The 14,610-nt window shown below is 35.9% G+C and overlaps 1 protein-coding gene across 2 annotated transcripts in view; it reads right to left on the bottom strand.

Annotated features, from left to right (window-relative positions):
* Positions 1 to 14,610, bottom strand: part of TANGO6 (transport and golgi organization 6 homolog) — a 294,759-nt gene that overhangs the window by 227,431 nt on the left and 52,718 nt on the right. For both annotated transcript variants that reach the window (XR_013163629.1, XM_077132839.1), the window contains exons 8-9: positions 3,109 to 3,221; positions 1,488 to 1,664 (exon numbers count right to left, since the gene is read on the bottom strand). Coding sequence is in view for 1 of the 2 variants with exons in the window: in XM_077132839.1 (XP_076988954.1) it covers positions 1,488 to 1,664; positions 3,109 to 3,221 (290 nt within the window). In the remaining variant the exon portion in view is untranslated. The remainder of the gene's footprint in view (positions 1 to 1,487; positions 1,665 to 3,108; positions 3,222 to 14,610) is intronic.

Genomic DNA, 14,610 nt, shown 5'->3' with positions numbered 1-14,610 from the left:
ATAAGACTAGAAAGAAGCAACAATTTAAAATGCAAACATAGATTCACTCATTCAATTCACATTTATTAGGTACCTTCTATGTACCAAGTATTATATTAAGCAATGCAGATTTTTAAATGGACAATATTCAATTCTTGCAGCTAATCAATACCTAGGATAAACAAACCCCTATCATAATATTACCACAAAAGATAGCTTTCAGACAATGTCCTTAGGAATAAATCTGACTCTGAACATGCATCTATCATTTTTTTTTTTTAATTAAAAAAAGAATTAACAAAACAATTAGAAATCATTCCAATCTACATGTACAATCAGTAATTCTTAATAACATCACATAGTTGCATATTCATCATTTCTTAGTACATTTGCATCAATTTAGAAAAAGAAATAAAAAGACAACAGAATAAGAATTAAAACAATAATAGAAAGAAAAAAAAAACAAAAAAAACAAAAACAAAAAACCTATACCTCATATGCAGCTTCATTCAGTGTTTTAACATAATTGCATTACAATTGGGTAGTATTGTGCTGTCCATTTCTGAGTTTTTATATCCAGTCCCGTTGTACAGTCTGTATCCCTTCATCTCCAAATATCCCTTCTCTTTTTTTTTTTTTTTAATTAACGGAAAAAAAGAAATTAACCCAACATTTAGAGATCATACCATTCTACACATGCAATCATTAATTCTTAACATCATCACATAGATGCATGATCATCATTTCTTAGTACATATGCATTGGTTTAGAAGAACTAGCAACATAACCGAAAAAGATATAGAATGTTAATATAGAGAAAAAAATAAAAGTAATAATAGTAAAATCAAAACAAAACAAAACAAAAACCTATAGCTCAGATGCAGCTTCATTCAGTGTTTTAACATGATTACTTTACAATTAGGTATTATTGTGCTGTCCATTTTTGAGTTTTTGTATCTAGTCCTGTTGCACAGTCTGTATCCCTTCAGCTTCAATTACCCATTGTCTTACCCTGTTTCTAACTCCTGCTGAACTCTGTTACCAATGACATATTTCAAGTTTATTCTCGAATGTCCGTTCACATCAGTGGGACCATACAGTATTTGTCCTTTAGTTTTTGGCTGGATTCACTCAGCATAATATTCTCTAGGTCCATCCATGTTATTACATGGTTCATAAGTTTATCTTGTCTTAAAGCTGCATAATATTCCATCGTATGTATATACCACAGTTTGTTTAGCCACTCTTCTGTTGATGGAGCTATCATTTTTAGAGTCAGAAATTGGAAAATTACATTGTTGAGGGTGAACATGTGTCTACCCTTTACTCAGATTCACAAGCAAAGGCTTTGTGAAGTGAATAGGTTGCCTTCAGAGAGGATATATAGCAAGTGGCTCAGATACTTGAGTTTCTGGTTTCCTTTCTATCAGCGCCCCTTAGTGGTGTTATTGCAATATAGCCTTTGACTGGATTTAAATCTGCAGACAGCGAAGGATGGGTAGACTCACCTAATGGCCTCTTTGATGGTAATCATAATGCCACCTTGAGTGGCAGCTCTAAACTGACACAGAGAATGAAGACAGGGCCCAGATTTGTCCAACCCTGCAAATCCTTTTAGGCTGGCAATTGCCTTCTTCCTCTCCAGCTTCTTCAGAATCCATAATAAGATCTCCTGGCAAAGTGACCTGGCAGAAAAAGCAGTAATGAATGAGCCTGTCATCTTACTCTACACTTCTAACAAGCTAACATTAAAAAAGAAGAAAAAGACTGTCAGCTCCACTGCATTCTAAATGCTGGCACAATCACCTACTACTACTGAAGTGAAGGAGTGGAAAGTATGCTTCTTGTGAATTTCAAAATGCCAAAATCCTGAAATTCAATGAGTGATTCACTAATCCTTGGCTCTAGAAGCAACCTTGACATGCCACATAGCCCCACATGATTTCTTTTTAAATTCCCTTTGGATCTGTGAAAGAAAGCTTACACTTAAACAGTTATCTATCTGTTGGGACCATGGGACCGATAGCTGGTGGTCAGGAAACAGCATACCAACAAAAATATTGCTGATTCCTCAAACTCTTTTATCTGTGCCATAGGAGAGGAAAGGAATAAATATTTGCCTCTTCTTTTTATTCTCTGATAAGGACATGGTACTGCTGTGAAGACTTGGGTTTCAAAACTAAATCTAGATTTACTACATGGACAATTCTTGAAGCCAAATTCATATATTTATAGCTTCCATCACCTACTGCTGTGGACTACAACAATATGCTGTCCAAAAATTAGAGAGCCAAAGGCAGTATGTAGCTTTGAATAATATACAAGACTGAGCATTCTGCCACCACTTAAAATCGACAATGATGACAGCTATCATTTATTGAGCTTACTATTTGCCAGGAACTGTACTAAAACACTTACAGGAATTATTACATGCATATTTAGTCTTCATAGTAACCCTATCATGAAGGTACTAACTATTATTGTACATGAGATTTCAAACACCAAAAATCAGAATTCTACAAGACTTTAGAAAGGATATAAAATTTTACAGGAGGAAAAAACAGCATAAATAGCTGAGAATAAAGAACTACTACAAAATATATCCTACTAATATTAAAAACAGAGGACTGCTTTCTGGATGAGTAGGAAATCCTTCTTTCTAAAGACTCTGCATCACTAACACCAAATCCAAATTTCAATTACAAAGTTTACTGCATTCTGATATGGATTTCCAAAACTTGTTTTCTAATTCCTCACAATTAGAACTGTTTTCTAGTTCCCCATAATCACAAAGTGGTTATGATCCCTATTTCCTCTTCCCTATACATGTAATTCCAGTATTTTTCACTGATCAAACACTGGCATGTTTATAAATATTAGAAGAGGTTTTTGTCTCTTATGTCTAGGACAGATGCTGAAGCAAGCCTTCCTAAAAACTGCAAACCATGATTGGCAAAATTTCCTTTCTTTTCTGGATGAGGAGGAAAAAGGATCCCTAAATGTTTTCCTGACTTTAAAGGAAAATAACAATAACAAAATGGCATGTCTTATATTCAAAACAAGAACAAGAACAACATGCAAAAAAAGACGTCATTATTTATAAATTTAAAGATGCTCTAGGTTATTTACCTTATGTGAGAAACACTCTGCTTGGTAAAACAGTATAGAGAAAAGAGCACTTCCAGGACTGGCAGTAGAGAATTCATCAAAATAGTTAAAGGTTCATTCCCAACCACGTACACCTAGGAAAAAGGGAATGGTGAAAAGCAAGGCCAGAAGAATGGGGATCAAACACCAGATATTTAGTGGGGCTTAGAGTCTTGTCTTAAGCAACATGCTAGCCCTAAAGTGAACAATTTCAGCTCTAAGGTTTTGCTCAGATATGGTAATGAAACTATTTGCAATTGCCAGACAAGCTGAAGCAAAGGAAAACTGAACTGAAGCAGCTCCATTTCATGTACGCTGCCTAAAGAGCTGATGGATGAAACAGATAAATTAATCCATTTTCTCAATTCTTCCATTCCTACTTTTGACTACCTCTGTGTCTTCTAATCTGCCCATTATTCATCTATACATTAATTGTCCTACTGTTAAAGGACCTGCTACTAGGGACAAACAAATGAACACACAATAACCATCAACTAGAAAAAGTTAAAACTGAATTTGGAAAAGAAAACCAAAAACATAGCTTGCTCTAGATCTGTCAGTCTTTTAAGCTATAACTGCCACATGCTCATGCTAGGTTCTCTACAATTCAATAAATGGTCACAGTAATTATACTGTGCACCTAGATTTGTACTGGCTTTACAGAGTTATGTGTCTGAGCATGCTTATTTTTATCAACAATAATGATCTTACATATTTTAGTTGTACCTTTCAAAAAGGTTAGCACAAATGCACTCAATTTAACAAATTTTTATTGAACTCTGGGTTCAAAGCACTGTTGTAGGTATTGTAGTAAATATAAAAATGAGTAAGCTTCTCTATCCTTCAAACTGTTTGTAATCTAACACAGAGAAAAAAATAAGTAAATCAATTAATTACATTAATTCAGGGAGGATAATTTAAAGTATCTCAAGAAGTACAAAATGTTATTCAAAATTGTAATCTAACACAATAGAATTTCAAAATGTAATTTTGTTACAATAAATCAACTAAAACTTGATAGTATTGTTAGTGATAATTATGATAAAAGGAGACAGAAAAGGAACTGAATGATTACCTTACCATATGTTCTGGGAACTATGTGAGATTTGAGGTTTTTATCTTCTAGCTACTATGCTAGATTATTTAAAGAGTTAGTTCATTAAGACTATAACAATCTCAAAAAGTAGGTATTAGCAGCCCTATTTAAAAGATGAGGAATGGGAAGCTGAAAGAGGCTCTTTTTTATAGAGGAATCAGTTCTGTTTATGGAAAACTGAACATCACGGACACTTGTACAAACTTAAAAATTCTCTGTGCTTTTCCAAATAACCCTGTCTCTTTAAATCAACCCTAATTTTTCCCACTCCTTAAGCCTTCCTACGACTCTGTGGAGCCTGATAATCAAGAAGCCAGCTTCCTGTGCAGAATGTAATCTCCATAAACTCAGCTAAATGAAGTGCATTGTACGGCAGTGTCCAGAAGTAATATGCAGACCTAATCATGATATCACCAATTACAGATGGTAAAAAGAAAAGATCGTCCAGATAAGGTAAGAGCCTATTGTTTGGCGCTGGCTCCTGTGTTCCCAGACATAATCCCTGTGGAGCCATCCTTCCATCCTTCCTTGCCAGCATCTTTTGTAAAAAAACAAACAAACAACAACAAAAGCACGGATGAAGTTAAAATTCCATTATTTACTACCTTGATAGGGCCAAAACACCTCAAACTTTACACAAAACTCAAGTGAGCTTATTTCTTAGGAGTATATATTGTTGATATACTCCTCCAATTTTTATTCACTTTAATCTTATACTTTTCCATATTTTCTTACAAAGAAGTAGTACTTTTATTTTTAGAAAAAATTGAACAGCACTTATACAAATGCATTATATGTGTGTATGTATATTTTCATTCAGCAAATGTTTATTGAGTGCCAATTATGTGCTAGGCTCTCTCTTAGTTCTGCTGATAGAGTGGTAAAAAGACAAAGTATCAGCTCAAAAGGGGTTTATGTTCTAGTCAGAGAGACAGACATAATAAATAAAAATCAAGTAGTAACAAAGCCTATGAAGACAAATAAAGTAGGCTAAAGGTATAAAGAGCGATGGAGGCAAGGGCATGTGGAGAGGAAATGAGAAGAGTTAAGAATAACCCCTATCAATTTATCAATAAGATGCATTAAGTTCACAGATAGGAATTCAGAAATGGGAATTTTTTTAAGTAGAGGTATTTAGAGATAAAAGTCTCCTTTTAGCTCAGTCTGAAAAACTAATTCTCTGACATCTCAAGGAAGCTAAAATGCCGCTGCGTGACACATACCTGATTGTCACCCTCTCTTGCACATTAATAGTACATTCCTCCTTGCATTGAGCCCAAACCTACTAACTCCCTTTAAACTTCCTTAATGGAAGTATATCAATATCTCAAAAGTTCTGGACTAGCCATCTAAAAACAATCATCAAACTCCAGTTTCTTTTAGCTACCTTAAGGGTTGCTATGTAACCTAATGACCAGATTGGTATTTTGTAGATACAAAGGTTGGCAGTGGTACTTACTAAACACATACATTTCAAATTCTACCTCTTCCATAAGCCTGTCATATAGGACTTATGCCATATGGAACTTATGGGAACTGTTCAACTGTTCATTCATTTATTCATTAATTCAAATATTTATTAAGGATACATGGATTACATGATTCTTCTCCTCTAAATTCCATGGCATTTTAGAGCCTGTAGCATACATCAGTCCCTGAATTTATATTTATTTCTCACCTCAACTAGTTTTTAACTCCCTGGAAGGCAAAAGTCAGGTTCCCTAATCAGAGTAAATGATTGAGTTGTGTGTTACCTGAATTTTGGGTGACTAGGCAGTTTAAACACAGTAGTAAACCATTTATAGGAACTCCACTGTTACTGCTTTTATAAAGCAAATAATAGCATCTGTTTATTGTATGCCTTCTCAAGAACTGGCTATGTATATAGCAAAATATTTAACATACAATTAATTCTCACAAAGTTCCTGCCTGGTAAGCATTTTATAAATGTAGAAAACTGAGATTCAAAAAGCAAAGTCAGATGAGCAAAAATACATTGTAGAAGAAAGTATTAAAATATTCCCAGATAAACAAAACTGGAGGGACTTAATCACCACTAGACCAGCCCAATGAGAAATGACAAAGGAAGTTTTGCAGGCTGAAAGGAAAGGACACTAGACAATTGGCTTAAACCACATGAAGAAATAAACAACTCCAGTAAAGATAATGACATGGGTAAATATAAATAGCAGTACTATTTTATTTTTGTTTGTAACTTCACTTTTTTACTTCTTATAGGATTTAAAAGGCAAATGCACAGAATATAACGATAAATCATTTGGTTTGGCACACTAATATATAAATAGGTAATCTGTGAAAAGAACTACATAAAGGAGGGGCATAAAAACAGTTTTTATGTTAAGTTGGTGTCAAAGCAAGCGAGGCTGTTATAAATTTAGGATGTTAAATTTAAGCCCCCTGTAGTCACAAATAAAATATCAGAGAATACATAAACTCATAGAGACAAAAAAAAACAGTACAAGTTACCAGGCATTTTAATTTGCACAAGAAATGGGCTGGCTTTTATAAAGGGGATTTATTTAGTTACAGATTTATAGTTCTTTGGAGGAAAGGCAGTTGGTTTTCTTTGTCACAAGGGAAGGCAGGCAGGGACATCTGTTAGCCTTCCCTCCTGGCTTCTGGGTTCAAACTGCTTTCCACAGGGTGATTCCTTTCTGCATCTCCATATGTCTGCATCTGAGTTGGCTCTGAGCTCTGAGTTGAGTTCTGCTGGGCTGTACTGAGTTAATGAGTGCTCTTCTGACTTCTCTAAGTTTCCAGCTAATTAAATTAACCATCAGTCACTCACTGAGGAAGGCACACCCCTTAGCCGATCACAGATGTAATCAGCCATAGGTGAATTTCACATGCTGATGATTTAAATTCACAGTAACAGAACAACAGGGCACCATCACGTGGCCAAGTTGGCACCTGACTCTAACTACCACACCAGGGACAGCGGCCAGAGGGAATGGGGAGTTAATACAAAAGAAGGTAGCATTTCTGTTTGGGGTGAAAGGAAAATTCTAGCAAACACTGCTGGTAAGGTACTGCAACACTGTGAATATGATTAATCCCACTGAAATGGTAGGCTTGAGAGGAGATGAAATGGGAAGATTTATGTTGTTTATATGTTTATATGTTTCCACAATTAAAAAAAAGAAACAGAACAAGAGATAATGACAATTAAATGCAATACATAATACTGGATGTGATTTAAGAAAGGAGAAAAGGCTCAAAAGGACATTATTGGGACATAAAAATTGGAATGTAAGCTTTATATCAACTTTAAATTTCTTGAACTTCATAACTGCAGTATTATGTAAGTGAATATTCTTGTTCATAGGAAATGTACATACGTGCAAGTGTTATATGTTCAAGTAGTATGATGTGTGCAAACTGCTTTCTAATGTTCACAAAAGAGATAGATGATGAAAGCTAGATAGATTAGACAGATGACAGATAGATAGATACAAAGATATGGCATAGGTTGCACAATATTAAAATGGGCATCTGGAGGTTGGGGGTATATTGAGTTCTCTGTATGGGGTTTACATTATGTTTGCAACTGTCCTATACAGTTGAAATTATTTCAAAATAAAAAGCTAAAAAAAATACAAGGTTGAACCCCAATCTATCTGACATACAATCCATGCACAATCCATACAGACAGAAAGCAGATTAGGAGTTGTGAGGGGCCCTGGAAAGCAGCAGTGGGGGACTGGCTGCTTAATGGACACAATATCTTTGTTTGGGATGATGAAAAAGTTTTAGAACTAAATAGTGTTGACGGCTGTGCAACATTGTAAAAGTACTTAATGCCACTGAATTATATACTTTAAAATTGTAAATTTTAAGTTATGTATATTTTTCCATGGTTAAAAAAATTATATAACCATGCACTCCATGGCTCCCTAATGCTCACTCCTCTTTGTACATAATGAAATTTTAATTGCTTCGGTTCCTAAGTCACTCCAACTATCTCAAATGTTCCCCCCTCTCAGAATCAGTAGATTCCAACTCCTAATCCAACTCAGGTTGTTACTAATCCTAGCCACACAAGCTCTGCAAGATAGGGCTAACAGTCCCAATGGCATCATGGACAGCAGCTTCTGTAACACCTTTCTTTCTTTCGTTGAGTCTTCTTACATAATCCCCCTTCTACCATGCCTTCTGATGGAGAGGGGGATCCATCCAAAATATGCCTAACCCTGAAGTCACAGAAAGTTAACAGTTTGGTCTGCACCTGACATACAGCATTACCCTCTATTTATACTCCCAAAATGTTTGGCCACTTCCCCTTCATTTTGACACCCAAGATCATTGATTTGTATCTGGAGTTTAGTGACCCCTACTGGAACATGGGAGGCCAGACTGATTCAACCAATGCTGCACTGCAATCTCTTGGTGCCAGCACTGAAAATGACTAAATCCTCATGGAAAAAAATCATTCCAGTGAAGTCACAATATATACAGAGGAAACTCCTGGAGCACACTAGGCTGGTGACAGCTCAGTCTCTGTGCTCTAACATCTGAGTACTGTGAAACTTCCTTGAGCTGTGCTTAGGTAAGTAACCTCTTCCTAGTTGGGGGGTCTTCCCTGCTTATTGGAGGAAGAGTGGGATGGGAATTCATATTGTGAAACACAATCCACTCTCTTTTTTCTTTGTCAGTCTTGCTAATGGCCCATCAATTTTATTGATTTTCTCGAAGAACCAATTTTTGGTTTTACTGATTCTTTCTATTGTTCTTTTGTTCTCCCATTCATTTATCTCTCCTTTAATCTTTTTTATTTCTCTTCTCCTATTTGCTTTGGGGTTAGTTTGCTGTTCTTTCTCAAGTTCCTCCAGGTTTGCTGTTAAGTCCTCGATTTTTGCTCTTTCTTGTTTTTAAATATAATCATTTGAGGCAATAAATTTCCCTCTCAGCACAGCCTTTGCTGCATCCCATAAGTTCTGATAAGTTATATTCTCATTTTCATTCACTTCCAGATAGCTACTGATTTCTCCAGCAATTTCTTCTTTGACCCACTGGTTGTTTATGAGTGTGTTATTTAATCTCCATATATTTGTGAATGTGGCTGGAGCTGGCTATTAATAATTTCTATATGTATTAACCTGGTAAAGTGTCTGGAATTCAGTAAATGCTTGGAAAATGTTTTATGGTGGATTGACCAAATCAAAGAATGAACTAGACTGACTGCTGTTTATTTTCTCAAAAGCTCTATTTTTGTGCAGAAGCTAAAATTCAGTATGTATTTTCATTTCTCTTACAGTTATAGATAATAGATACTCAAGCAGCGCTAATTAACTAAACAGAATCACAGAATTTCAGCCATGGAAAGGAGAGCAGAATGAGCAAAGAAGGCTTGATTTTATGTTGGCTTATTTGGCATATATCCTTATTGTCTGAATGACTGAATTACTCTGGAAGGACTGAGAATTAAATTAAAAAGGAAAGAAAAAAAACCAAGGAGGAATCTAAATGGTCAAAAGTATTAAGAATAAAAGCGTTTCTGTGTTCCCAGACAATGCACCACCACCCCCCACCCCAAAAAAAAGTGTTTCAGTGTCAAAGTAAAAAAAGAAGATAAAAGACACGGCTTTAAAAAAGAAGCCCTTATACATTCTACTTCTCATTCGATAGACTTCCATTACATTGTTCAGCATATCTCTGAAAGGTTGCTGAAGTATAGCAGAAAGAGCACCAGGTAGTCAGGAGTCAGGAAACTTGGGCATGAGTTTTGTTCTGCCACCTATGTGATTTTCCAGGATCACATGTTATTGTGCGAATGTGTTTAAGACATTTAAACCTCTTTAGGTTTCAGTTACCTCAATTATAATGTAGGTATTAGGCTTTGGAGAACAATTAAGATAATTCATGTGATAGGAGTCTATAAAATATACAGCCTTGAACAAATGTTAAATTTATTCCTAACTATTTTATTCCTTTTGATGCTATTGTATGTAAAATTGTTTTCTGAATTTAGGGTCTTATTTTTTATAGGGATGTACACAAGTGGAAACACAAACATGATGGGTCTATTATGAATCAAGGTGACTGAATCCAAACACTGAAATTCAGTACAGGCTGGAACTTGACTTGTCCCTATTAAAGATTAAACAAGTCAAATACTGCTTCTAAACATTACAGTGATTCTTTTGATAGTAGTGTTTCAGAACTCCTAATACACTTACCATGTCTAAGTAAGACCTGTGAGAAACAAAATAGCAGGGCAAATGACCTAAATATAAAAAGCATTTTCCATTGTACTTGCTTTTAAAATGTATTGCACAAAATAGTCTTTTTTAAGATGAGTTTCCTTGAACCAAAAGGAAACTGACAGGTTTTTGAACATTTATTATATGCTACATTATGCTAACAAAAGTCACCTTATTTCATCCCCAAATTCAAGTGTTAAATAAGTCACCTAAAGTCTCATGGCTAATAAACAGTGGAGTCAGGATTTCAACCTAGGTCCATTTGGTTCAAAAGTCAGGCACTTCCTGAAACCTAGTCCATCCTCTCCAGAACATCTGATAGTTCCAACCCCCTACCCCATATTAGTGACAGATCCTTCCAATATCAAAAATTTAGAATTGCCATAGCCCAAACAACCCCAATGAGAGGTATGGAAAGATCAAAGGTGATGGTGGAATTATACATAGAAGATAAGACTTAACAAATGAATATGAATGTTGAATCATTAAATTGATATCTCTTTTAGTCTCTAGTATTTTAGAGCAGCTAGAAGTAAAAGCCTAAAATTGTGAAATTGTAACCCATGTCAAAGTCTGAAATATGTTCTACAACTAATTGTGATGCTGTGCTTAGAAATTTATAGCTTTTTTGTATATATGTTAGTGCTCACAAAAAAAAGAAGGAAAAAAAGTCAGTTGTGACGATAACAAGTATTTAAGCCCTCTAGCCTCCTATATTCTGGAGCAGCTAGAAGGAAAAATATGAGAGGATCATATGGTAGCCCATGACAAACTCCGGGATCTACCCTGTAACCACTTTTTGAAGAGTGCTTTGAAAACTATTGCTTTTTTATTTCTTTGCTTTATATATATGTTATACTATACAGTAAAAAAAGTTTAGGCACTTTCCATTACACTATCCCACAGAATCTAAAGTGAAGCACTTAGGAAAGCTAATACCTGCACTTCCCACAACTTGAAGGATTCTTTTTTCAGCCTTTGTATGTTACTCAAGGTCACCATTCAATTATAGAAGGAATCATTCAGGAAGAATCGTTGCCTTTAGGGAGAGCCATAGGTGGGAGGGAGAGTAACATTTTACTAATAAAGTTTTTCGTACTTCTTAAATTTGTACCTTGTGCAAATATTATCTATTCTAAACAAACAGAGAGAGAGAGAGTGAGATAGAGAAAAGGAAAAAGTTGTGTCACTCACTAGCTGTATGATTTGGGACAAGTCATAATCTCTCGGATTTCATTTTCTTTGCTGTAAACTGAGGGGGTTGTACTAAATTACTTCCATGACTTCTATTGTAGGAAAATCCTTCCAGTTCTAAGATTTTATTATTTTAATGTACTCTGCAAAAATAATTAAAACTCAAAAAGAGGAGTCAAAAGGCCACAGTAACTTTAATTAGAAATCTGTTAAGATTAGATGAAGAAGAAAGACTTTGATCATTGAAGTTAAAATTTCTTGAATCTGAAAATGGAAATGAGAATATAGAAAATAAACTGTGTATCCTATAGCCTTTCCCACCCTAAAATTTGTCTTGCCTTCAGGGAGTCTTGGGCTAGGCTAGTATTATGAGGAATACCAAAAGGAAACATTTCTCCCTGTATCAAAATCTGACCAGTCCTCTTAAGAGTCAAAAAAAAAGAAGGTCCAAATAAGAAAGAACTGCAATTCTCTTTCCCTGCCCTATTCAGTACCATCTCTATGCAATCTGCACCTCTCTTTACTTCTCAAGGCAAAGAAAAACCTTGTCAATCCTTCTCATGCTAGAGAGTACAAAACAATTTACACATTCTAGGGATTGAGTCCCGGATGTTCAGAGAAGGAGACAGAACTGGAAGCCCTTGTACTAAAAGTTATTTGAGCTACATATCCCGTTTTTGGCTTGGAGAATTTTGCTAGATGTAAGGTACATACATAGAAATAAGAAGAATTAAACACTCTGCTTTTGCAGATGAAATACAAGCAGCTCTGCCAGGTTTTTAATTCAATTCAACCAGCACTTGTACATACTTACATTGCTAAGAACTTTCCACCTTGGCCCACCAAAACTATCACAGAAGACTATTCCACCTCTGCTGTATGAAAGAATTAAAGATTTAAAAGACCTTCCCTGTAATTGTTCCCATAATAAAACTTTCATTCAGAGAGCTGAGGTCTTATTCCTTTAAATACCAAAAGGTATTCTATTTTAACATTTTTAGAAGGAAATATTTATCAAACGGATTATATGCAATCTCTGCCATTTTAAGCAAAGTATACTGGACATTTAAGCCCCAAATTATTTAGCTTTTCAAGTTATTATTCCCTTTTGAGGTACTTTTTCTGTCCCTTTCTTGCTCCTCTCTGCTGGCATACTCTTGTCACTGTACCTTATTTTACATAATTAACTTCTAATCTGTTACTTCTAATCCTGCTGTGGTGTTAAAAGTCAGATAACCAACCTCATCCGGACTATGTATGTATGAAGAAAAGATGAAATTGACTCTAAGGGACTAAGATGCCCTGCAGTTTAGTACACAGCTTCTGTAACGGCAGCTGGATGGCTGGTTGTGATAATACGTGTGACAGGATATTAAACTGGCAATTTTAAGTGAGGGCCTAAGATGAAATAGATTTAAAACTACAAAGTCAGATACCACTCTGGGATGAAAACAGATTTGGGGCCTAAACAAATCCCTTTCACAGAACAAGAGTAGATGAAGGATCAAAAGCATAGAGATTGAGAGGAGATTAGTGAGGAGGATTTCTTTGCAACGAACTGTTGGTGAGCCAGGAGTCCCAAATGGTAGTAAGGGGTGGAGGGGTGTGCCTGCCCCTCACCTCAAGCCCAGTGAGAGAGGCCTCCAAAAGACAACTGTATCCAAAAGATACATCAGTCTTGGAGTGTTAAGGATGTTTTTAGAGATGAGCTAAAAGAGAGGTGTTCCTCAAGGGTTGGCCAGCAGTCAGAAAATATGGAGGGGCAAAGAATGTTTCACAAAGATCAGATATGGGTCACACAGGAGGAAGGGAGCAATTTTTAAAAGCTGAATTTGAGAATGATAGAAGGAAGAGGCCTGGGGGCACAAATGAAATCAGAAGGAAAGACAGACGATAAAGACTGAGATGGTATAATCTAGGAATGCCTAGAGTGTATAATGATAGTGAAGAATAAAGGAATGTCAATACTGCAGGGTGTTGAAAACATTTGGTAATTAGTATTTTAAAACTTTAGCTTATGTGTGAGACTAAAGCAAAAAATGTTTATTTGGTACAAAATTTATATTTTGACTAGTGCATTTCCTAATATAACTTATGTGGACAGCTTAATTGAACACCATAGTACACGGAACCTTGAGTAGTACATGAGATTTTGTAGGTTTGTCCAGAATGATGCCCCGATAAATCCCAGAGTGATTTGAACAGTGAATAAAAAAGCATTTCCAAAGTCCCCTTGGGAGAATGGTGAGAAAGGGGGAAAATTCAACTTCCCCAAGTGGAGAATTCTTGATATTCTCACAAGCAGTGTGGACAACCAAAGCAATAAGTTGAGCCCTCAATCTTGGGGGTTGTCTATATGAAACTTAACCCTGCAAAGGATAGGCTAAGCCTACTAAATATTAGGCCTAAGAGTCACCCTCAGAGAACCTCTTTTGTTGCTCAGATGTGGCCTCTCTCTCCAACCAACACATAACGAGCAGTCTCACCACACTACCCCTCTCTACGTGGGACATGACTCCCAGGGGTGTGTACCTTCCTGGCAACGTGGGACAGAGATCTTGGAATGGATGGAGACTCAGCATCAAGGGATTGAGAAAAACCCTAGAATGAGCTGAGACTTAGCATCAAGGGATTGAGAAAACCTTCTCGACCAAAAGGGGGAAGAGGGAAATGAGACAAAGTGTCAATGGCTGAGAGATTCCAAACAGAGTTGAGAGGTTATCCTGGAGGTTATTCTTACACATTAAATAGATATCACCTTTTTAGTGAAGGTGTAATGGAGAGGCTGGAGGGAACTGCCTGAAAATGCAGAGCTGTGTTCCAGTAGCCATGTTCCTTGAAGATGACTGTATAATGATAGCTTTCACAATGTGACTGTGTGATTGTGAAAACCTTGTGTCTGATGCTCCTTTTATCTACCTTATTGACAGATAAGTAAAACATATGGATTAAAAATAAATAAATAATAGGGAG

This window comes from Tamandua tetradactyla, chromosome 16, assembly GCF_023851605.1.
Source record: "Tamandua tetradactyla isolate mTamTet1 chromosome 16, mTamTet1.pri, whole genome shotgun sequence".
Taxonomy (NCBI): Eukaryota; Metazoa; Chordata; class Mammalia; order Pilosa; family Myrmecophagidae; genus Tamandua; species Tamandua tetradactyla.
This window is presented reverse-complemented; position numbering and strand designations above follow the sequence as displayed.